This window comes from Lampris incognitus, chromosome 5 (assembly GCF_029633865.1).
Source record: "Lampris incognitus isolate fLamInc1 chromosome 5, fLamInc1.hap2, whole genome shotgun sequence".
Classification (NCBI taxonomy): Eukaryota; Metazoa; Chordata; class Actinopteri; order Lampriformes; family Lampridae; genus Lampris; species Lampris incognitus.
In genome coordinates this window covers 5,514,503-5,540,094 of record NC_079215.1, presented here as the reverse complement: position 1 = coordinate 5,540,094, position 25,592 = coordinate 5,514,503, and the positions used below count along the sequence as shown (strand labels likewise).

Below are 25,592 nucleotides of genomic sequence, written 5' to 3'. Positions count from 1 at the left end.
GGGCTACCTATGCAGGGTTACAATGAAAATCTGCAGGATAGGGGTTCCTTGAGGACTGGGTTGAGAAACACTGTGCTAGATGTTTAGCAATGCAGTGGTACCAATCTCACAAGCTTGTTTTGCTGATGAACAGATCATCAAATCATCAACGTGCTCCCTGCTGGAAAATCTAAACTCTCCAGACTTGCATGCAAAACCTGCGAGTCGACTGCTGGGGACTCTACAGAACCTTGTGGCATCCCGGTCCACATACTTGTTTTACCCTGAAGCATGAAAGCAAACCAGTACTGAGAGTCTGGGGGCACATGGACGCTGCTGCATTTGCGTAAATTGCGTAAATGCGCGTAAATTTGATCCTTCTTTACGACAGCCTCAAAACAACGTCATTAGCTGTATTTCCATCCACATTTTGAATAGATGTTAAGTTATTAATTAAATGTGGTGGAAAAAAATAAAGTGAAATAAGGTGCATTTCCATCAGATCACGTCTTACGTCACATGTTCGTACTTCCATACCCATGAAAAAGATGAACCAGTTCAGGCGAAGGAGCAGCTGATCAAGTCATTAAATTCTATTCGCATTTCTTTTTTTCTTTTTTTTTATCCAGGAAATGCGTTTCCATTGCAGTGTATCGCATTTCTCTTTCTCGCAGAAAAGGTTCATCCACCTCAAGTAAGCCCGTTAAATTGAATATGAATTTGGGGATTTTAACGGTGTCAACTAAGTCACCTGACTTCTCAGACGTGTCTCGTTTTTATAGAGAAGAGAGGTAGAGGAGTGGGACGAGGCAGGGTGAGTGATGAAGAACGTGAGGGGGAAGAGGAGAAAATAAAGCAACAGGCAGAGGGAGAAGGAGCAGGTAAACGAGGACAGACATGGAGAAGAGGAGGAGAGGATGAAGTTGAGTGGGGAGGAGGGTGAAGAAAGGTAAGGTGGGAGGAGGTGAAGGAGATGGCGAAAGGATGAAGAGGGACAGGAGGATAAGGAAGAAGAGAAGTCTTAAGAGGAGGAAGGAAGGAGAGGGAGAGGAGCTGAGTTAGAGAGATGGGGTAAGAGGAGTCATGGAGGAGGAAGATGAGGACAAGGAGGTTGCAGGAGGTGAGGGAGGAGAAGGAGAAGTCTTAACAGTGCAGTGCTGCCGCTCTCCCAGCGGCTTGCCAATTAGGACAGTGTTTTCTATAAATACTCGAGGCTCTGTGCTATGTGGGTCGCACCTCTCCCTCTCCTCTGTCCCTACTTTCCACCCCCCCACCTCTCTCTCTCTCTCTCCAACCATCTGTCTGTCTGTCTGTCTGCGCTGAGGCCTAGCCTGTCCGACAGCTTTTGCTAGCGCATGGTGGCAGGAGACAAGGGGTGAAAGGGCGAGGTCAACAGACGCCACAGAAGGAACCAAATTTGCCATGTCAGGAGTCTGCACAGATCTCAGAGTACGAAGTCTGGCAGAAAGTTTTCAGAGACAGTTGAAGCCGGACAATTTTGGGCCCCCAAGCATTCCCGCATCTGGTTGATTAAATCTAGAGCTGGGTTTTATCCAATTTTTTTTTAAACAACCTGGGTCTTATTTTTGAAGTTTTTGCAATCACGCATATTGGTTACATCATTTTACTCGCTGGCTTTATTCTGGGCTCAGTTTTACAGCAGCATCTTATGGGGAAACCGAACATGAGTGAAAACGAGAGCGTAAGTTCCAAGTCATTACCCAAAATATTCAATATTATCAACAGCTGATCATGTTGCTGAGCTACTTCCTGATTTAAATTGCCCCGGGGCATTGCAACTGAGACGTCATAGATAACGGGAAATGATGTTCACAGGACAAGGACAGACTTACGTCCAATTGCCCCATAAGAGGCCATTGTAAGCTGAGCCCGTGGTGGTGTCCCGTGTCCAAAATCTCCGAAATGAAGCTGCAGTGAGCAAAATGCTATCATTAATAATATGCATGGGGAAAAAAGCTACGAAAATATGACCCAGATTGCGAAAAAAAAAAAAAAGAATATTCCTCCAAAGTGACGGCACTAGCCTAGCTGACACAAACACGGGAGGAAAAAATGAACGCTGGCAACGTAGCGGCATGGGATTTTATGAGATAAACGGGATTTTTGAAGTTGGTCTCCGAAGACTTCAGTGGGCCATTTTAGAGCTTGTCAAGTGGTCCCCAGTGAATAAATAAAAAATGTGTAATTTATCTGGAAGTCATTGGTATTTGGAGTTTGGGAAGTGTCAAAGTGACCTGGTACTCTGCACGGAGAAGAACCTCGCTCATGTCAGGAGTGGAAGGAACACAGTGAGGGAATAATAAGAGTAGAGTGATGTGGAAAAGAAAATGAAGTAGAACGCACCACTTTCAAAAGTTATAAACGAGCATCCGGGTGGCGTAGCGGTCTATTCCGTTGCCTACCAACACGGGGATCGCTGGATCAAATCCTTGTATTACCTCCGGCTTGGTCGGGCGTCTCTACAGACACAGCACAGATAGCAAAATTGCTGTGGCCGGGACCCATCCCACACCCGACACTTTCATTCGGCCCACATACCGTGTGGAATGATGGCACTTGGGCGGTCTGCTCCTGTTTTCCAGATCTGGGCCAGAACCAAGCCATAGCAATGCTGCATGTGCCACATATTTGCCAAAGGTGGCCCATATTTGTTTTGTGATATTTGGGCCACATTCACCATTTGCCACACGGGCCACTTCAGGGTCACATCCACATTACATGTTGCGAGAACACCGCATCTTTCCCAAAAAAGGGCCATGTTTGATTTAACATATTTGGGCCATATTTGCTGTTATACATGTGGGCCACTTCAGGCCCACAGCCATTTTGTCAGGGCCAGAAGAAGACCATCAGTGCTGCATCATTGCCTGAAGTGGCCCACATCTGGATGCTATCTGGGAATTGGCCGTGTCTGCGGGTGGGAAGCTGGATGTGGGTGTGTGTCCTCGTCACTGCACTAGCGCCTCCTCTGGTCAGTCAGGGCGCCTGTTCAGGATGAAGGGGGAACTGGGGGGGGGGGGGATAGTGTGATCCTCCCATGTGCTACGTCCCCCTAGTGAAACTCTTCACTGTCAGGTGAAAAGAAGCGGCTGGTGACTCCACATGTATGGGAGGAGGCATGTGGTAGTCTGCAGCCCTCCCCGGATTGGCAGAGGGGGTTGAGCAGCAACCGGGACAGCTTGGAAAATAGCGTAATTTGCAGCCCCCCCCCCCAAAAAAAGTTGTAAACAAAACAGCAGGTTGCTTTTCATCTGTCCGTGCAGCGTGCACTCTGTGTGATTAGCATGTAGCATAGCGTAGCACCCACAGCCTCATGGATGTGTATGGGCCACCGTAGCTCGACAAGTTAGCACTGATACTTCCGCCCAAATGCGGCCCACATCTGCAGTTATCTTACGGCCCACATCTGGCGTTGAATGACGGCGTTGATTCAAGGTGAGTGTGGCTGCCTCAACTTAGCCACACTTGGGCCACATCTGGCCCATGTAGTATGTGCTGTAACCCAAGTCAAGCCCGGTTCATTACATTTGGGCCACGTCTAGCCCACACAGCAGTTGCCAGTGCCGTAACTGAGCCGTAAGTATCAGAAGTGCCCCAGATTAGGCCCACATGTGTCGTCTATCTGGGCAGGGTTCGGATTTGACTCCCCACTTCAGGCTGAAGATGCGGCGTGATAGACAGGACACAGAAATAGTAGACTCTACACAGCCTCTGCTGTCCTTTATAACAGTTGTGGTAGTTTTTCTTTTCTTTTTTTTAGTGGAGCAAAGAACCTGTCAGTCATTTTGGATTTGTTTTGCCCCAACAATCACTAAGCCTTGCCTCTCTTCCTCCCTGTTGCACATCACCATGGAAACCATGCGCACGTGTGTGTGTGTGTGTGTGTATGCAAGCTAGAGATGCTTTTCCAAGATTGTCCTCAATAATTCTGGTCATAGAACATCTTAAGAGCAATTTCTGACAATCCTGCTGTACGCCTGTCATGGCGCTGCAGCGTTAGAAGAGCCAGGCCTTCACGCGGCCTGATGACTCAGCACGCGGACATGTTGAAGTAAATATGGCCAACATCATGACGGACTGGAGGACGTACAAAGCACAGGCTTGGCTCCACTTTTGCAGGGATCCAGACGTGTTTGGATGGAAGCGGTATCAAGGAGTAATTGGAGGGCTTCCTGTATGAAGCAGAGCCGCGAGGTTTATCCATTTATTTATTTACTTCATTTTGACTGATTAGGGAAGGGTCTATAACTCAGTTTTAGCTTAAGTAAAATAACTTTGGCTAAGCTTTAGGATTAACTTCTCACCCCTGCAAAAACATGTGCAGTCTTAAGGCAAGTTTATTTATATTTATACTGCAGTTTGTTTCATACACAGAACAAGATAAATGGAAATTAAACAAGAAGAAGAATAAGATCATTATCCAGACCGCTTGTCCTGCTCTCAGGGTCACAGGATGCTGGAGCCTATACCAGCAGTCATTGGGCGGTAGGTGGGGAGACACCCTGGACAGGCTGCCAGGTCATCACAGGATGAATAAGATCCAGGATTGATAACAAGGGGCATCAGGGTAGCATTGCGGTCTATTCTGTTGCCTACGAACACTGGGATCACCGGTTCGAATCCCCGAGTTACTTCCGGCTTGGTTTGGCGTCCCTACAGACACAATTGGCGGCACGGTGGTGCAACGGCTAGTGCTGTCGCCTCACAGCAAGAAGGTCCTGGGTTCAAACCCCGGGGTTGTCCAACCTTGGGGGGTCATCCCAGGTCATCCTGTGTGTGGAGTTTGCATTTTCTCCCCGTGTCTGCTGTGGGTTTCCTCCGGGTGCTCTGATTTCCCCCACCATCAGAAAGACATGCATGTTCGGGTTAATACTCCTGTCTGTGCCCCTGAGCAAGGCATGGCAAGACGAACTGGAGTTGGTCCTTGGGTGCTGCACGATGGCCGCCCACTGCTCCTAGCTACACAGCTAGGATGGGTTAAATGCAGAGGGATTTCCCCACGGGGATCAATAAAGTATCTCAAAATCAAATCAAATCAAATCGGCCGTGTCTGCGGGTGGGAAGCCGGATGTGGGTATGTGTCCTGGTCGCTGCACTAGCGCCTCCTCTGGCCTGTTCCGGAGGGGAGGACTGGGGGGAATAACGCAATCCTCCCACACGCTACATCCCCCTGGCGAAAGTCCTCACTGTCAGGTGAAAAGAAGCAGCTGGTGACTCCACATGTATCGGAGGAGGCATGTGGTAGTCTGCAGCCCTCCCCGGATCAGCAGAGGGGGTGGAGCAGCGACCGGGATGGCTTGGAAGAGTGGGGTGACTGGCCAAAGTAAAATTAGGGAGAAATAAAGTAAAATTAAGTAAAAAATAAAGGAAAATAAAGGAAAATCGGGGCTTGGTCGGTAGACTAGAAAAGCGCTATATAAAATGCAATGCAATCCAAATAAGGGGGGAAATATCCTTAAAAAAAGAAAAGAAAAGATAAACAAGAGGTAAAAGTACAAGTCAAAATTCACATTAAAGTTCTGTACCCTCGCTTGAGGTGGATCAACCTCGACATGAACAAAACTGGCGACTAGTTTGCAGCGGAATCACACTCGTCAAACACAAACACCAAGCGTGAGTAGTCATGATGAGCCGTGGTCCATCTCCCCCCGTGGGTGTGACGTGTGGACATATGACGTAGCTACGGGAGCCTGCATCCGCTCCTCCGCCTGAACACATCCGATGGAAACGCGCCTCAATTCCCATGTTTTGGGGTTTTTTTCCTTTTTGCCACGTTTAATTACCCGCCTGAAACGTCTTCGCAAGTTGGATGCAACATGACTAATGTCCGCCTCTGTTGCACAACAACCACACTAGGCGGAGGACACTTCCAGTTCTCTCTCTCTCTCCATCTCCCTCTCATTCCATCTCCAAACCCAGCATCCATCTCTTTCTCTGTCTCTCCCCCGTTGCCACTCTCTCTCTGTTTCTCTCGCCCTCCATCCCCGCCCACCCTCTGTTACTTTCTCTGCTTCTCTGTCTCCCCTCCCCGAGGGCCCTTTATCTTTCTCCCCCAGTCTCTCCCTTCTGACCCATCCCATCACCCCCACTCCCCCCTCCTCTCACTCTCTCTCTCTGGGTGAATTTGCACAAGCGGTTATGTAAGGCGGCAGGCAGCCCTTCCTCCTGCAGCAGCGGCAGCGGCAGCGATATCAACAGCGGCGCTAAGTCTCTTTCGGCTGAAGACGGAGGCAGCACTCCCATCCTGCACCGCTAACCCCCGCCCAACCAGAGGGAAAGAGATAGAGAGAAGGAGGAAAAGAGAGACTGTGTCCAAAACCGCTTCCTGTTTGCGATATGCTGCACTATATTCACCTTCCTCCATTTTGTTTGCGCGTCCGGATTCTTACTGCAAAGTCCATTCGGTGTTTAATGCCTTCAGAACATTTCCACAGTGCCGCTGAAAAAGCAGCGGCTAACTCGTGGACCATGATGCACAATGCTGCAACAGTGTCCAAATTCTCCATTCACTGCTCCCAAAAGAGTACCCTATGGAATGTTCCATATGTAGGGAAACGGTGAATACGTGAGCGAGGGAACAATTCCAGACACAGAGAGAGAGATGGTGGTGAGATGTATATTAGCAGGGAGATGGTTCACACAAACATCGTGGTTGGCGTCTCTCGTGTCCGAGGATCCGTTCCAAGAGATTCAGGCGTGTGCTTAAAACGAAGACGGCTTGACAGTCCAAGGTGAGAACAGAAGCGGCTGGAGCAGCGTGGACAGGGGACAGTAGGGGGTGGATCCGTTCCGGCGGCTCTCTGTTCTTGGCGGATTTTTCGGCGGCGGCGGCGCTTTTCTTCCGCATGTGTTCGTTTGTCAGTTTCGGCCTTGATGGAGCCAGGCAGGCAGGCAGCTCTCCGGCGCTTTCGATTTTCCACTACTTTTTCCCAGTTCTTGGGGTGGATGTTGAAGGTGATCAGCGTTCCCTCGATACAGTCTAGAGCCATTCGCTAAAGCCTTGATTAAAGTGGTGATCAGGTCGCGACGCTGGTCCACACTGCCTGGCCTGGGAGGATCTAGTTCCATGGCAACACAAGAGTGAAGACGATGGGATCCGCCATGGGTTGTACCCAAGCGATGGTCAGACTGGGAGTCCGGACTGTCCACTTGTGAGCCAGGGATGTGTGAGGTTTTTATAACCACCGGTCCGCAGTCGCGTTAGGCTTTAGCCAGCTGAGCGCTGCCCAGGTTATGACAACTCCACAACTGAAGTCCGGTCAATACCGCCAGGAGGGGCCTATCCGGGGTTTGTCACGCATGCAGGAATCGGTAGCCTGTACCTTTCAGCCTACAGCACACGAAGCTTCAACAACACGAACATACACCCTTCCATTACATCCACCTGTTCGACAACCACAACACTGCTGTGTGAATGCAGAGGGCACAGTCTGCAGAAGGTGAATGATGGGTTTGTGGTGACGTACCGTTCTTTTGTTTGCATATTTCACCTTTTTTTCCCCCATTCAGGGAATTTCAACTTCCATGCTCTTCCTTACGGTCTGCTTCACCTTCCCACCAGTTACACCCATTCACGCCTGCTGTCTGGTGCTGCCACGTCTTCTATTGCAGCACTGACGGAGCAGTTTGGGAGGTTAAGCGCCTTGCTCAAGGGCATCGGAAAGGTGATTGTCAAAGCGAGGGAACGTGTGCACCTGCCCAGATTTCCCAAGTCGTCAGTTCGTGGAATACGCTTGTTAAATTCGCATCTGGGTGTGGGCCCCTTCAGGCAATGGTGCGGCACTGATGGCCTTCTTCTGGCCCTGACAAAATGGATGTGAGCTTGAAGTGGCCCACATGGATAACAGCAAATATGGCCCAAATAGGCCAAATCAAATGTGGGCCTTTTTTGGGAAAGATGCGGTGCTCTCGGCAACATGTCATCTGGATGTGACCCTGAAGTGGCCTTTGTGGTAAATAGTGAATGTGGCCCAAATACCACAAAACATACCACGTGGAATGATGGCACTTGAGCAGTCCGCTCCTGTTTGCCCGATCTGGCACCAAATTTGCCAAAGCTGCCATATCTGGGCCACTTTTGGCAAATATGTGGCACATGCGGCATTGATGTGGCTTGGTTCTGCCCCAGATCTGGCAAACAGGAGCGGACCGCCCAAGTGCCATTATTCCACATGGTATGCGGGCCGGATGAAAGAGTCAGGTGTGGGACGGGTTCGGGCCACAGCGATTTTGCTATTTCGGTTCTTCGATGCGAAGTTCAGGGCTTGAGAGTCTCCGTCTGTCTGTGCGGGTGTCTGTTTTACCGGCATGGCCGGGGCCGCCTCGCCAGGACAAATGGCGGCCAGACAAAACGAGACAAACGTCGTCCTCATTAGTCCACTGAGCTACTATAATACCCCACACATGTCTCGATCTGACACATCGCCTGCTGTCCATTGTGTATGCGCTGCTCTGGCAGCTCAAGCGAGATTGTGTTGTCTTACAAAGCGTATGCTTGCACGTGCTGTTTCTATACAAACTGTTCACATGTCGCCGCGACACACTTGTGTGCGTCCCGCACTTGCACACAAAGTGATTCAGATGATGACTAACGGCCATCTTTGCTCGCTTCCACGCTTGGAACATTGATGTGCTCCGTGCACGGACCAGATAAGATGAGGACTGTGCTGCAAAGAACACACTGCTTGTTTACCTGTGTGTGTCTTGTGTGCACATGCAAGGGCATATGTGTGTTTGTGCACGCAGGAGAAGAGGGTAGTGTCAGGACTGGTTAGCCTAGCATTGGGACTGTGCGGTCGTGGGGTGGAGTGGTGCATTTCCGCGCGAGTGTGAGTTACGGGACGTGTGCGCCCGTGTTTGCGAGTGTGCGCTTGTGTATTATCGGGGCTGCGAGCCATTGAATGGGATTAGATACGGCCGACAGCTCGGCCCGGGCCCTAACTGGCTTTCACAAGGGCGTGCTGAGACAACGAACACACACAAACTCTAAGATGTGCACATCTAAACACACACACACACACACTGACTTATCCCTTCAGCCCAACCCCTAAACCACACTCACCAGCCCATCCGCTTCGTAACATGGACACACACACACACACATTGCACAACCAGATACAGACGGGGTCCTTATTGCCTGTGAACAGTGTTTGACGTGTAGGCAGCAGACATGTTGCTGTTGCTATAATTAGACCGCCGGCTTCTCGTACATAATACCGACACGCCGCGGCGCAGCGCTGGGAGACACGTGACGTCACTGCCCGGCGACGTCATCACCCTCTGACCTCATCCCGGCTATTTCTGGTCCCGGCTGGGACACGGAGGCACACACTGATGTGCATTAGCAATACGACTGGTAGCCTACACACACTAGCTCCACCGTGTGCTCTCGCACAAACACATTTAAACGTACACACGTAGGATGTATACACACACACACACGAACACAAACCAGCTCATCCTTGCATAACCTGTGAGTGATGAAGCAATTTCTCTAACACATGCAGTACATATAGATCTCCGTCAGGGTGCATGCATGCATGCATGTGTGTGTGCCTGCACATGCACGCTCTAGTGCGTCTCACCGTGCAGTGTGCGTTATGTCATGATATGTGTGTCCATGCAAAAGTTTTCCTCCTACATTATTTGTTCCCAAATGGGACCCGAAATCTCTTAGACGCATGCGTGTCCGAGTGTGTGTGTGTTGCTGTTTCCATAGTAACACAACATTACACACATTTCATTATCCCAAAAGAAGACAATCCTCTGATACAGGTGGTGGGGCGGTTGAAACTCTTGACTACTGGGCACATGCACCTACACACACACACATACACACACAAACTCTCATACACACACAAGGGGAGAGTTACCCCCCCCCCCCCCATTCTGCTCTTTAGTCAAGATCCTACCTGCTATTATAACGCTCCATCCCCAACCTCCACTGGTGGGCCCTCCCATGTGTGTGTGTGTGTAAGAGAGAGGGAGCGAGAGAGAATGATGCAGACGGAGAGACAGACAGAGATGGACGGAGAGAGAGACAGACAGAGATGGACGGAGACAGAGACAGAGCTCCGGAGAGACAGACACAGAGAGAGAGACAGGGAGACGGAGAGAGAGAGACAGACCTACAGACAGATGGAGAGAGACGGACAGAGAGACAGACTGTGGGCAGTGTACAGTGTGTATGGGAAACACCACCACCCTTCAGCATGGGAGAGAGAGTGGGTGGGAGGCTGATCGATGAGTGGGTTCTCTGTAGTGTGTGTGTGTGTAATGTGTACATGTACCTGAGTGTGTGTTAGTGTTGGTGTTTAGCCATAACAGTGTGTGTGTGTGTGTGTGTGTGTTTGTGCGTTCTTGTGTATGTGCACATATACTTAAGTGTGTGTGTGTGTGTGTGTGTGGGGAGGTTGTGTGCACGTGTGTGTATTGTGCGTGCATGCTGGTTCAGGGGGCTCCCCGGTGGTGTCCACCCCCGCCTCCATAACTCAGCCACAATTACAAGGCTCTCCTCTGCCGCAGCTAATGAAACCATAAGTCAGCTGGATACACACACACACACACACACACACACACACACACACACACACACACACACACACACACACACACACACACGGTCACAGCACTGCAGCAGAACCAGCGGAGTGGTGGCAGGATGGAGGGAGTTGGGGTGAAAGTGTAAAGAGATGGAGCGATGGAGAAAAAGAGGGTGAGGTTGACAGCAGGAGGCAGGGAGCTGAGAAGTACTGTCAGACTGTGTGTGCGTTTGTTTGCGTGCGTGTTAGTGGGTTTGTGTGTGTGTGTGTGTGTGTTGTGGTAACACTCAAGGCTCTGAACCTGCAGCCATGTGTATAAAGTGTACTGTATCATATTACATGTGACAGGACACATGATGACAACTTCACCTGCCTCCAGTGACACTTACTCACACTGTAAAATTAAATGGTACCAGCATCTACCCTACCATCAACCCCACCATCCTGTTCCATCTACCCCACCAGCATCCACCCACCATCCTGTTCCATCTACCCCACCATCAACCACCAGCATCCACCCACCATCCTGTTCCATCTGTACCAGAACCTACCCCACCATCTGTACCAGCATCTACCCACCATCCTGTTCCATCAGCAGCAGAATCTACCCCACTATCCTGTTCCATCTGTACCAGCATCTACCCACCATCCTGTTCCATCTGCACCAGAATTTACCCCACCATCCTGTTCCATCTGCACCAGAATCTACCCCACCATCCTGTTCCATCTGCACCAGAATCTACCCCACTATCCTGTTCCATCTGTACCAGAATCTACCTCACTATCCTGTTCCATCTGTACCAGCATCTACCCACCATCCTGTTCCATCTGCACCAGCATCTACCCCACCATCCTGTTCCATCTGTACCAGCATCTACCCACCATCCTGTTCCATCTGCACCAGAATCTACCCCACCATCCTGTTCCATCTGTACCAGCATCTACCCACCATCCTGTTCCATCTGCACCAGAATCTACCCCACCATCCTGTTCCATCTGCACCAGAATCTACCCCACTATCCTGTTCCATCTGTACCAGCATCTACCCACCATCCTGTTCCATCTGCACCAGCATCTACCCCACCATCCTGTTCCATCTGCACCAGAATCTACCCCACCATCCTGTTCCATCTGCACCAGAATCTACCCCACTATCCTGTTCCATCTGCACCAGCATCTACCCACCATCCTGTTCCATCTACACCAGAATCTACCCCACCATCCTGTTCCATCTACACCAGCATCTACCCACCATCCTGTTTCACCTACAGTGGAAAAAATCTAGATAACAATGGGGGGGGGGGGGTTCATAGTTTTGATGTACCATACACAGACCGTACCCAGACAGCAGACACATTTGGGCCTAATCTGGGGCACTTTTGGTACTTACAGCTCAGTTACGGCACTGGCAACTGTTGTGTGGGCCAGACATGCCCCAAATGTCATACGCCGGGCCTGACTTGGGTTACGGCAAGTGTTGTGTGGGCCAGATGTGGCCCAAATTTAATGAGCCAGGCTTGACTTTAGTTCAGGCACATGCTGTGTGGGCCAGAAGAGGCCCGGATGTCATGAGCCGGGCCTGACTTAGGTTATGGCAAGTGTTGTGTGGGCCAGACGTGGCCCAAATTTAATGAGCCAAGCTTTACTTTAGTTCAGGCACCAGCTGTGTGGGCCAGAAGAGGCCCAAAATGCGGGCCATAAGAGAACTCCAGATGCGGGCCACATAAGGTGGACCTGTGGCTGAGTTGAGGCAGCCACACTCACCCTGAGTCAACGCCGTCATTTAAGACCAGATGTGGGCCGTAAGATAACTGCAGATGTGGGCATATTTGGGCCAAAGATTCTTTGCTATCTGGGTACTCCGCCGGGCTCCGCGCGGACTAAAATGACCCAACAGTGGACCTCAGCATACGTCCCTCCTTTCTCATATCCCTCACCAACGTCCTGGTCTCCCCCTCTCTATCCCTCCCTTCTCATATCCCTCACCAACGTGCTGGTCTCCCCCTCTCTATCCCTCCCTTCTCATATCCCTCACCAACGTGCTGGTCTCCCCCTCTCTATCCCTCCTTTCTCATATCCCTCACCAACGTGCTGGTCTCCCCCTCTCTATCCCTCCCTTCTCATATCCCTCACCAACATGCTGGTCTCCCCCTCTCTATCCCTCCCTTCTCATATCCCTCACCAACATGCTGGTCTCCCCCTCTCTATCCCTCCCTTCTCATATCCCTCACCAACGTGCTGGTCTCCCCCTCTCTATCCCTCCCTTCTCATATCCCTCACCAACATGCTGGTCTCCCCCTCTCTATCCCTCCCTTCTCATACCCCACACCAATGTGCTGGTCTCCCCCTCTCTATCCCTCCCTTCTCATATCCCTCACCAACGTGCTGGTCTCCCCCTCTCTATCCCTCCCTTCTCATATCCCTCACCGACGTGCTGGTCTCCCCCTCTCTATCCCTCCCTTCTCATATCCCTCACCAACATGCTGGTCTCCCCCTCTCTATCCCTCCCTTCTCATATCCCTCACCAACATGCTGGTCTCCCCCTCTCTATCCCTCCCTTCTCATATCCCTCACCAATGTGCTGGTCTCCCCCTCTCTATCCCTCCCTTCTCATATCCCTCACCAACATGCTGGTCTCCCCCTCTCTATCCCTCCCTTCTCATATCCCTCACCAACATGCTGGTCTCCCCCTCTCTATCCCTCCCTTCTCATATCCCTCACCAACATGCTGGTCTCCCCCTCTCTATCCCTCCCTTCTCATATCCCTCACCAATGTGCTGGTCTCCCCCTCTCTATCCCTCCCTAACGTGCTGGTCTCCCCCTCTCTATCCCTCCCTTCTCATATCCCTCACCAATGTGCTGGTCTCCCCCTCTCTATCCCTCCCTCCTCATATCCCTCACCAACATGCTGGTCTCCCCCTCTCTATCCCTTCCTTCTCATATCCCTCACCAATGATCTGGTCTCCCCCTCTCTATCCCTTCCTTCTCATATCCCTCACCAATGATCTGGTCTCCCGCTCTCTATCCCTCCCTCCTCATATCCCTCACCAACGTGCTGGTCTCCCCCTCTCTATCCCTCCCTCCTCATATCCCTCACCAACATGCTGGTCTCCCCCTCTCTATCCCTCCCTTCTCATATCCCTCACCAACATGCTGGTCTCCCCCTCTCTATCCCTTCCTTCTCATATCCCTCACCGACGTGCTGGTCTCCCCCTCTCTATCCCTCCCTTCTCATATCCCTCACCAATGTGCTGGTCTCCCCCTCTCTATCCCTCCCTAACGTGCTGGTCTCCCCCTCTCTATCCCTCCCTTCTCATATCCCTCACCAACATGCTGGTCTCCCCCTCTCTATCCCTCCCTTCTCATATCCCTCACCAACATGCTGGTCTCCCCCTCTCTATCCCTCCCTTCTCATATCCCTCACCAACGTGCTGGTCTCTCCCTCCCTTCTCATACCCCACACCGACGTGCTGGTCTCCCCCTCTCTATCCCTCCCTTCTCATATCCCTCACCGACGTGCTGGTCTCCCCCTCTCTATCCCTCCCTTCTCATATCCCTCACCAACGTGCTGGTCTCCCCCTCTCTATCCCTCCCTTCTCATATCCCTCACCGACGTGCTGGTCTCCCCCTCTCTATCCCTCCCTTCTCATATCCCTCACCAACGTGCTGGTCTCCCCCTCTCTATCCCTCCCTCCTCATATCCCTCACCAATGTGCTGGTCTCCCCCTCTCTATCCCTCCCTTCTCATATCCCTCACCAACGTGCTGGTCTCCCCCTCTCTATCCCTCCCTTCTCATATCCCTCACCGACGTGCTGGTCTCCCCCTCTCTATCCCTCCCTTCTCATATCCCTCACCAACGTGCTGGTCTCCCCCTCTCTATCCCTCCCTCCCTCATATCCCTCACCAACGTGCTGGTCTCTCCCTCCCTTCTCATATCCCTCACCAACGTGCTAGTCTCCCCCTCTCTATCCCTCCCTTCTCATATCCCTCACCAACGTGCTGGTCTCCCCCTCTCTATCCCTCCCTTCTCATATCCCTCACCAACGTGCTGGTCTCTCCCTCCCTTCTCATATCCCTCACCAACGTGCTAGTCTCCCCCTCTCTATCCCTCCCTTCGTTAAGTGGTGGAACATACCACCCCCGCAAGGTTTTTCTTCCCAACACAGCCTGGCGACAGAGCAGCTCTTCTTCCCCCTCCACAGACAGCGCCATGTTGTTTACAGTCTGTAACTTCCGGCGGAAAAGGAAAACGACGCACAAAGATTTGTGAAAATGTAGGCCTTGTGTATGCGTTGGTATGACCGGACTATGAAGAGACTAGGAAACGGTCCGTCCCACAGCGTATGCTCCCTGTACTGATAGACCATGTGAGCGCCCTTAGAATAAAGGCGACTAAACAGAACGACAAGGACAAGCTAGCTGGACAAGTGAGCAGCCCTCACCTCACTACACAACAGGTTGTACACTCACTCCACAACAGGTTGTACACTCACGACACAACAGGTTGTACACTCACTACACAACAGGTTGTGCACTCACAACACAACAGGTTGTACACTCACTACACAACAGGTTGTACACTCACATGTGCTGTTCAACTACTGTTGGAAGAAACATCAACGTGCAGGGCGTTGAAATGAGAGTTTTCCACCGCTGCACAGTCCTCGAGGTGCAGCCTGCCACCAGTTACAGCAGCGGACAGATGGACAGAAAGGACAGAGACAGAGAAGGCAAAAAAAGGAGAGAACAAGAGAACCCTAACAGAGGGAGAGAGAGACACAGTATAAGAGAAACATACAGGGGACATAAGTGTGAGGAGATATAACATTAGTTTGGTGAGCGAGAGCAAGAGAGACGGAGAGAGAGAAAGAGACAGACAGACCAAGAGAGAGACAGGGAGCAAAAGAGACACAGAGCAAGAGACTGAGAGAGAGGGAGCAAAAGAGACAGGGAGCAAAAGAGACACAGAGCAAGAGACAGAGAGAGACAGGGAGAGACAGAGCAAAAGAGACACAGAGCAAGAGACAGAGAGAGACAGGGAGAGACAGAGCAAAAGAGACACAGAGCAAGAGACAGAGAGAGACAGGGAGAGACAGAGCAAAAGAGACACAGAGAGAGACAGAGACACACACAGAGACAGAGAGAGAGAGAGAGAGAGAGAGAGAAAAGGGGAAAAGAAAGAGTGAGGAAAACAGATGGAGAAAGGAGGGTGAGACAGGAGTTAGGGAGGATATGTAGAGAGACGGATAGTTTAAGAGTTTGCGACGGGGCAAAGAAGGAGAGAGGTGGTTGGCCACAGCCTCTGTCTGCCTGTCACATTTTCTTTTCTCTCCCCCTCCCCGCCACCCAGATGTCCCTCTACAATCTTCTTTTGTCATTCTCAGCCTCCCACCGTGGCAAGACTCATCTCAGCCCTCCTCCACCCCCCATACAGTACCCCCCAGTGCATGCAGCGGAGACGCATGCTGTGTGTGTGTGTGTGTGTGTGTGCTGACCCGTGTGCATACATACGTATGTATAAGGTGATCCAGAGTTGGAGCATAAGGATAATTTGTCCTGACAGCGCATGTCACAGAGGAAGAGAGACGGGGTTAATACACTTAGGCTGGAGTGGAAGGCAGAGGAGGGGACAACGGGGAGGTGGTGGGGGGGGGGGATGTGTGTGGAGGTGATTTGGCGTAGGTCCAAGGCTGAGGTCACCTCAATATTTGAGCCGCTTCTCCGACTTGAGACTTCCAACAATACAGCAACTATAGACAAGAGGAGGAAGAAAGGAGAGAGGAAGATGTTATCATCATCATCAGCTAGAAATATCAAGAAATGCTCTCCCCCACCTTGACCAACCACTGCTTGAGTTGCTTATAAAGGATAATCCAGGAGGTGGGGCGGGTCATCTGGTAATCTGAAGGTCGCTGGTTCGATCCCCGGCTCCTGCAGAGTGTCGAAGCGTCCTTTTTTTTTCGTTTTTCCCCCTTTTTCTCCCCAATTGTATCCGGCCAATCACCCCACTCTTCCAAGCCGTCCCGGTCGCTGCTCCACCCCCTCTGCCGATCCCGGGGAGAGCTGCAGACTACCACATGCCTCCTCCCATACATGTGGAGTCACCTTCTTTTCACCTGACGGTGAGGAGTTTCACCCGGGGGACGTAGCGCGTGGGAGGATCACGCTATTCCCCCCAGTCCCCCCCCCCGAGCAGGCGCCCCGAACGACCAGAGGAGGCGCCTAGACCAGCCGGAGGTAACGGGGATTCGAACTGGCGATTCCCATGTTGGTAGGCAACGTCGAAGCGTCCTTGAGCAAAACACTGAACCCCTAACTGCTACTGATGAGCAGGCTGGCACCTTGTATAGCAGCCTCCACCCTCAGTGTATAAATGTGTGTGAGTGGGTGAATGTGAGGCATAAATTGTAAAGTGCTTGGACTGCTTGGTAGACTAGAAAAGCACTATATAAAAATACAGTCCATTTCCATTCCATTTTACCATTATACAGCCTGGGTCTTACTTTTGTAGATTTCCCCATCATGCATATCAGTTATGATATCATTTTACTCACCGGCTTCATTTTGGAGATTTTGGATACAGGACCACTGCTGGACAGAGCTTTACAATTGTGTGTTATGGTGCAACTGAACACAAGCCTCAGTTAGACTGTACAAATTTCCCCCATTACCTACAACCTCTCAGTTACACGGGGCAGGTAGTTCATCGATAGTTACAACCACCTATGGTAAGAATGGCCCGGTTGTACCTACAAATTGAACCAGGAAATAGCTCAACGATGCTCTGCCTTAGCCTGCCGCCAGTCATGCATTGCACCCTACTCCAATGCTCATCCCCGTGTGTGGTGGGTCCATGGGGTGGTGGTTCCATGTTGCTTTTTCGGGCTGGGCCCTATGGGCCAAGGCCCGGCCACCAGATGCTCGCCAGCGAGCTCCTTTGCCAAGTCTGGCTCCAGGGAGCGAATATTTTTTTCCTAGGATGAATCCGGAAAGTTCCCGCCCTCAGGCGCTAGGATTGGCCAGATCTGCCTGTCAATCAAGGCCGATGCGAACGCGCAACAACCCTCACCCTAACCCTAATCCTAGCTACGTTTGCTAGCTAACTGTTAGCCACGTTTGCCACCAAGCTAACTGTGCCAACTTAACTGTGTGTACAGTAAGCGAATATTTTTTTCCTAGGATGAATCTGGAAAGTAGGCTGACAGGCAGATCTGGCCAATCCTAGCACCTGAGGGCGGGAACTTTCCGCATTCATCCTAGGAAAAAAAAAATATTGGCCTCCGGGAAGGGGCCCCGGTTTCCCTTTTCTGGGCGAGGCGCTGTGGCTCTGCTGTTGTAATTTCACGGGGTTTCTTGGGAATCGCTCTTGGTCTGGCCCCTCCCCTGGGACCAACTTGCCTTGGGAGACCCTACCCGGAACCATTGCTAATAATTAACTTTAACCCGCACTTTTAACATCCAAATGCAGTTTTGATAATTGAGCTAAACTGGACTCGTTGAAACATGTCGGATGCTTGTGGCTAGTTACCCTGTAACGCCGTTGTAGCTGGGTCCAGTGGTGGTCCCATGTCCAAATCTCAACAGTGACGTCAACGAGTACAATCACATCATGGATGATACACATGATGACTAAAGATTACTATATTAAGACCCAAGTTTGAAAAAAAAGAACAAACAAATGTTCCTTCAGGCAAGGCATGTGATCTCAGGAAGCGGGAGTGCAGGACATGTCCTCGGTCTCTGTGTGCACATGTCCAAGTGCTCAATCATTCATCATTAAGTAATTTATGCTTGATTGCTGGACACTGTTGACAGTTGTCAATCAAACGGGTGACACAGTTTTGACAGTAAAATGCTCGGGACCGGACTTGCGGGAAATGGCGGCTGAGGAGCAGACGTGTTTGCCTCTTGTTCCCACACTTTTACACTTTTCATCCTTTCAACCACTTAATTCTTTCTCTTTCTCTTGCAACCTCGTCACAAAACAACTGAGTAACTCAAGGCCTCACGAAGAAATGACATGTAAACCCACAAAGCAGACTAAGGCTAATCACCGTTCTTCCTTTACGTCACGCTACACGGGGTAAAGACACCCGTTTGTCGTTCCCGACGTTCAGTCGGGCCCGATGCTGGAAATTCGTCGGCGGCGACGACAGAATCGTGTCAAAATTGAGCTGAAATCGTGTAGTCTGATCCCGGCATTACCCACCACAAGCCACGAGGGGGGATATCACAGAGTGGGTGAAAGAGTTTCGATGGCGACTTTTGTGAATTGTAGATGATGAGGGGATTCTGCTCAGAAAGCGGACTTTCGGAGATGACATCTTAGCTGTATGATTTCTTAATTTTCAGTCATCTGCGCGTATTCTGACCATGTGTTTACCTTTTCATTAATATCTATTCGCATAAAAAAAGAAGACAGTCGTAGGAGGAAGGAGAGAGTATTATGGGAAGGAAAAGAACTGACGAGGGCCGCCTCCCTCCATAACAATGCGGAGAACAATCAGCTAATCAATTAATCAGAGGGCAAATGGACGGACAGCTGATGGACAGACCGATAGGACAGGCAAACAGGACAGACAGATGAGCAGATAGAGATACGGAGATAGGAAGCAGCAGAGTGATGGAGAGAGGACCAATGAAGGGAGAACAGACTTGCTGTCGAACAGAGGAGAGATTCTGAAAGCAGATAGAGCAGAGAGGGGAGAGAGAAAGGAGGGGTGTAGGAGAAAAGTGACAGGAAGTGGAAAAAGAGGCTGACTTACAGCTTATGGCTCTGAGCATATCGTATCTTAACCGAAAGAGTGCATGAGCAATACCTTTGACAATATTGAGAATTACTGTGCATCAACTCATATCAGGAATAGTGTGCAGCTTGGGCGTCTGGGTAGCGTGGCGGTCTATTCCACTGCCTACCAACACGAGGAATCGCTGGTTCGAATCCCCATGTTTCCTCCGGCTTGGTCGGGCGTCCCTACAGACACAATTGGCTGTGAATGCAGGAGAGAAGCCGGATGTGGGTATGTGTCTCTTCTGGTCGGTCGGGGCGCCTGTTCGGGGGGGAGGGGGAACTGGGAGGGGGGGTAATAGCGTGATCCTCCCACGTGATATGTCCCCCTGGTGAAACTCCTCACTGTCAGGTGAAAAGAAGCAGCTGGCGACTCCACATGTATCAGAGGAGGCATGTGTGGTAGTCTGCGGCCCTCCCCAGATCGGCAGAGGGGGTGAAGCAGTGACTGGGATACAATTGGAGGGAAGGGGAGGGGGGCAAAAAAGAAAAAAGAGACGTCATATTCTGTACAGCTTTGTTTGTACTCGCCTCTTTTATCATCAAGTGAGTCGCAGTCAAAAAGAAGAGATTTTAGAATTTGAAGAACGATGCGGATCAGTGCAGCATCAGCAGTAATGCGGACGTTGTACCGGACCGTTGTGGTGAAGAGGGAGCTGAGCCGGAATCTTCATCCCAACCCTCACCTATGGTCATGAGCTTTGGGTAGTGACCGAAAGGGTGAGATCGCGAATACAAGCAGCTGAGATGAGTTTCCTCCGTAGGGTGTCTGGGCTCAGGCTTAGAGATAGGGTGAGGAGCTCGGACATCTGGAGGGTGTCTGGGCTCAGCCTTAGAGATAGGGTGAGGAGCTCGGACATCCGGAGGGAGCTCGGAGTAGAGCCGCTGCTCCTTCGCATCGAAAGGAGCCAGTTGAGGTGGTTCGGGCATCTGATTAGGATGCCTCCTGGGCGCCTTCCTTTGGAGGTTTACCGGGCACGGTCAACTGGGAGGAGACCCCGGGGTAGACCCAGAACTCAGTGGAGGGACTACATGTCCAATCTGGCCTGGGCACGCCTTGAGATCCCCCAGGAGGAGCTGGAGGGTGTTGCTGGGGAGAAGGACGTCTGGAGTGCCCTACCTAGCTTGCCACCGCGACCCGACCCCAGAGAAGGGGCTGAAGATGAGATGAGAAGAACGATACTGTTCTTTTACAACCTGGTTGTAATTGTTGTAGTTTTTGCCATCATGCAAATCCTGTTATGAAAACATTTAACCCACTGACTTCATTTTGGAGGTTTCGGCCATGGGACTGCTGCTGGACACAAGCAAGCCAAAAACATTACCAAAAAAAAAAAAAAACTATGAGAGGAAGACCCGGGTTGCAAAAGGAAATAGATCATTTCCTAAATCTGACGATGAAGCAATAATACCCAACAGATACCCAAGAAACCCAATGAAATGACACCAGCAGAGTTACAGTACCTCGCCCGCAAAGCAGGGGAAACCGGGGCCCCCTCCTGGAGTCAGACCTGGGGGGAGCTTGCCGGCAAGCCTTGGCCCAGCCTGAAAAAGAAAAAAGAACATGGCGCCACCACCCCGCGGACCCACCACACGCGGGGATGAGTATTGGGGTAGGGTGCAACGCAGGCCGGGCGGCAGGCAAAAGAGGGGACCAGGGCGTGCCGACTTCCGGCATCGCAGATCAGTCCTTGGGATGTGGAATGTCACCTCTCTGGCAGGGAGGGAGCCTGAGCTGGTGCGGGAGGTGGAGCAGTACCAGTTAGATACAGTTGGGCTCACCTCCACACATAGCATGGGCTCTGGTACCAAACTCCAGGAGAGGTGCTGGACTCATTACCCGCAATATCTTCTTCTATATCCCTGCTGATAACACACCAACTGTTTGTGTACCATCTCTCTGTGTGTGTGTGTGTGTGTGTGTGTGTGTGTGTGTGTGTGTGTGTCCAGGCGCGGTGCGAGCTTCCAGTATCTTCCCCATCCTGAGTGTGATCCTGCTCTTCATGGGAGGGCTGTGCATCGCTGCCAGCGAGTTCTACAGGTCCCGCCACAACATCATCCTGAGCGCCGGCATCCTCTTCGTCTCTGCAGGTACACTGGTGGAGAGAAATGGAGGTTGGGGGGGGGGGGGGGGGAGGCAAATTGGTCAAGTAAATACACCCATATGTTGAAGAACTCTCACACAGGTGTAGTGGCGTGTAAACACATCTGAGCACAGTTTAGCCTCCTTTTTCAGGGCGGACTTGAATCTTGGTTGCATAATTTTAGACCCCCCCCCTTTTCTCCCCGGTTGTACTTGGCCAATTACCCCACTCTTCCGAGCCGTCCCGGTCGCTGCTCCACCCCCTCTGCCGATCCGGGGCAGGCTGCAGACTACTACATGCCTCCTCCCGTACATGTGGAGTCGCCAGCCGCTTCTTTTCCCCTGACAGTGAGGAGTTTCACCAGGGGGACGTAGCGCGTGAGAGGATCACGCTATTCCCCCCAGTCCCCCCCCCTGAACAGGCGCCCCAACCCACCAGAGCAGGCGCTAGTGCAGCGACCAGGACACATACCCACATCCGGCTTCCCACCCACAGACACGGCCAATTGTGTCTGTAGGGACGCCCGGCCAAGCCGGAGGGAACACGGGGACTTGAACCGGTGATCCCCGTGTTGATAGGCAACGGAATAATCAGAATCAGAATACTTTATTATCCCCGAGGGGAAATTGGGAATAGACTGCTATGCTACCTGGACGCCCTTAGATCCCCTCTTATGATGAATCTTCCCTTCTTTAGTGGGGTCAAAGGTCATCATCACAGGATGCTTAGACCCCGCCTCCCCCATATTTTGCACCCAGGCTATACGTTGACACAACGTGGCGGATAGTTGACGCAAACAAACTTGGTTGAAACTTTGCAGCATGTTGTTGCATTTCAAGGAGTCTGGCCTGATGAGTCTCGAGACATAAAATACAACTGTGGTTATAAAAGTGTTCACCCACACGTAAACGAGGGAGGGAAATAAACAACAGGTCTGTTTGTGTGTGTTATGTGGTTATGTGTATCTTCTGTGTGTGTGTGTGTGTGGCTGAATCGTCTGGTTCTAGGCCATGGCCTACTGCAGATAACTACTTTTCCCTCTAAGAAGGAAGTGAGAGATGCAGTTCTCTCTCTGTCTCTCTCTCGCTCTCTCTGTCTGTCTGTCTCTCTTCTTGCCCTGTTGATTGGCTGGTAGAGGGGCCACTGGGATTGTGCTCTAAAAATAAGGTGTCCCTGATACTCTTCCACTCTGATCCATCCTCACATGCACTCCTCACACCTCTTTCTATTGATCTGTCTGCCTCCCTGCCTGTCTGTCTGTCTGTCTGCCTGCCTGTCTATCTGTCTGTTTGTTGCCTGTCTGTCTGTCTCTGTGTCTGCTACCTACCTGCCTGTCTGTCTGTCTGTTGCCTGCCTGCCTGCCTGCCTGTCTGTCTGTTGCCTGTCTGTCTGTCTTTCTGTTACCTGCCTGCCTGCCTGCCTGCCTGTCTGTCTGTCTGTCTGACTACCTAGCCATACAGCGTATGTATGCAACTTGCCTGTCTTCTGTCTCCACTTCATCCATCTCCGTTTGTCCGTTTATCTGAGTGATTGAGAGGTGAGGGAGGGAGATGGAGAGAGAGATTTAGAAAGAGGGAGGGAGAGAGGGAGGGGGAGAGAAGAGAGAGACAGTGTGACTAAAGGAGTGCGTTGAGGAGGAGCAGGATGCTATAGCCACATTTAACTGCCTATTTGTTGTGCCGCTTTTATCGGTCTAATGTTTCTGCTTTAAGCCCCCGACGGTCAGATCATTCTGACTCTCTCCCTCTTGATTTTGTGCTACTTTTCTTTTTTCTGTCAGGGGCTTTGGAACGGCACTGTATGAACAAAAATTGTTATTGTTATTATTATTTTCATCGTTATTATATATGGGAAGAGGAAAGATGACAGAGTTGGGGTGCTAGCCTGTACCGATGCTAGCTATGAAGACTTGCACACCCCCCCCCCTTTTTCTCCCCAGTTGTACTCGGCCAATTACCCCACTTTTCTGAGCCGTCCCGGTCGCTGCTCCACCCCCTCTGCTGATCCGGGGAGGGCTGCACCCTACCACATGCATCCTCCCATACATGTGGAGTCGCCAGCCCCTTCTTTTCACCTGACAGTGAGGAGTTTCACCAGGGGGGCGTAGCGCGTGGGAAGATCACGCTATTCCCCCCAGTCTCCCACCCCCACCCCGACCGACCAGAGGAGGCGCTAGTGCAGTGACCAGGACACATACCCACATCCGGCTTCCCACCCGCAGACACGGCCGATTGTGTCTGTAGGGACCCCCGACCAAGCCGGAGGTAACACGGGGATTCAAACTGGGACCCCTGTGTTGGTAGGCAACGGAATAGCCCGCTACACCGCCCAGACGCCCCCGACTTGCACATTCTGTTCCTCGTCGGTGTACCTGTCCCACCCTACGCCTTAAAGCTGCTACGAGCGGTGTTTTCCCTCATTAACCATGAGTCTACAGTTCTGATGTCTCTATATGACCGACGTGAGCAAACGAGACAATTAGCGAGCAGATTAGATGTTCTTATATAATAAGTCCATCTGTTTGTCTCCGGGTCGACCCCCCCCCCCCCCCCCGAAATCTGACAAACCAAATTACGGCACACAGATGGGATATATGATCACAGTTGCATACATTTCCTCATCGCTGTACATCTTGCAGACACCTGTTTTTCCACCTCTACACCTCGCTCTCTTCTCCTCAAAGCAAATATACGAGCTGCCGGAGGGTGAATAGGAGTCTTTGCAACAGGAAGCAATGCAGGGGCGTCCGGGTGGCATGGTGGTCTAGTCCGTTGCCTGCCAACATGGAGACAGCGGTTCGAATCTCCGTGTTACCTCCGGCTTGGTCGGGCGACCCTACAGACACAATTAGCTGTGTCTGCGGGCGGGAAGCCAGATGAAGGTATGTGTCCTCGTCGCTTCACTAGCGCCTCCTCTGGTCAGTCAAGGCATCTGTTCAGGGGGGAAGGGGGAAATGGGGGGGGGGGGGATCTTTGCAACAGGAAGCAATGCCTATATGAAATTAAGACGTTCCTCCGCAAAACACTACTGCTTTTGTCCACAGGGGCGCACATAGCCAAGAACAATCCCCAACTCCTCGTAGCGGCTTTAACTTTATCAGTATTGATCTAACGTGATCTAATCATGCCTCCCCCTGACTGTCACTGTTGCAGGTTTGAGTAATATCATCGGGATCATCGTGTACATATCAGCCAACGCCGGGGACCCGTCCAAGAGCGACTCCAAGAAGAACAGCTACTCCTACGGCTGGTCCTTCTACTTCGGGGCGCTCTCCTTCATCATGGCCGAGATGGTGGGCGTGCTGGCAGTGCACATGTTCATCGATCGCCACCGGGAGCTGCGCGTGGGGGCGCGGGCGGCTGACTACCTCCAGGGTGCAGCCATCACACGCATCCCCAGCTACCGCTACCGCTACCGTCGACGCTCGCGCTCCTCGTCCCGGTCCACGGACCCCTCGCACTCCCGCGAGGCCTCGCCGGTGGGCCTCAAAGCCTTCGGAGCGCTGCCCTCCACCGAGCTGTCCATGTACACGCTGCCCAAGGGTCAGACGGGCACCCCGACGGCCACCTATAACTCCACAGAGAGGGACCACAACTTCCTTCAGGTCCACAACTGCATCCAGAAGGACCTCAAAGACTCTGGTGGCCACGGCAACGCGGCTAACCGGCGCACCACGCCCGTATGAAATGAAGACAGGGAGAGTGATCTCAGACCTTAAAGGAGAGCGAGGGAAAAAGCGAGGGGGGGGGGGGGAGTGAAGGATGCGTTGAAGGATGGCAAAAGGATTGGTTGACAAAGTGACACAGGTCGATGCGGATGGATAGAGGGACGGGTTTATAACGGGGGGGGTTGGTGTGGGGGGGCAGGGGAGAGCTCAGAGCGCTCCGCAGTGCCGCCAATGATCATCAAGTTTCCATGTTGTAAAAAAAAAAAGCAAAACCACGAAAGAAAGAGAAAAAAAAATCCCTAAAAAAAGAAAAATGCATGACTTTCCCATCTACCGTTAACAAGTTTTAAACATGTTTGTAAAGATTTGAGGGGGAGGATGGGGAACGAGGAGCAGGTGGCGGATGGGAGGCAGGGGGTGGATGGGACGGGATGGAGGGAGGGGGTTGGGATGGTGGTCGTCTGTCGGGGAAAACTGAGCGGTGGGTTAGGCCAGACTGCCCCTCTAAAGG

The 25,592-nt window shown here is 51.7% G+C and overlaps 1 protein-coding gene across 1 annotated transcript in view; it reads left to right on the top strand.

Moving 5' to 3' along the window:
- Nucleotides 1-25,099, top strand: part of LOC130113161 (voltage-dependent calcium channel gamma-2 subunit-like) — a 117,184-nt gene extending 92,085 nt beyond the window's left edge. Inside the window, exons 3-4 of the mRNA XM_056280700.1 lie at nucleotides 21,281-21,421; nucleotides 24,567-25,099. Of these exons, the coding sequence (XP_056136675.1) occupies nucleotides 21,281-21,421; nucleotides 24,567-25,099 (674 nt within the window). The remainder of the gene's footprint in view (nucleotides 1-21,280; nucleotides 21,422-24,566) is intronic.
- The last annotated feature ends 493 nt before the right edge of the window (nucleotides 25,100-25,592 follow it).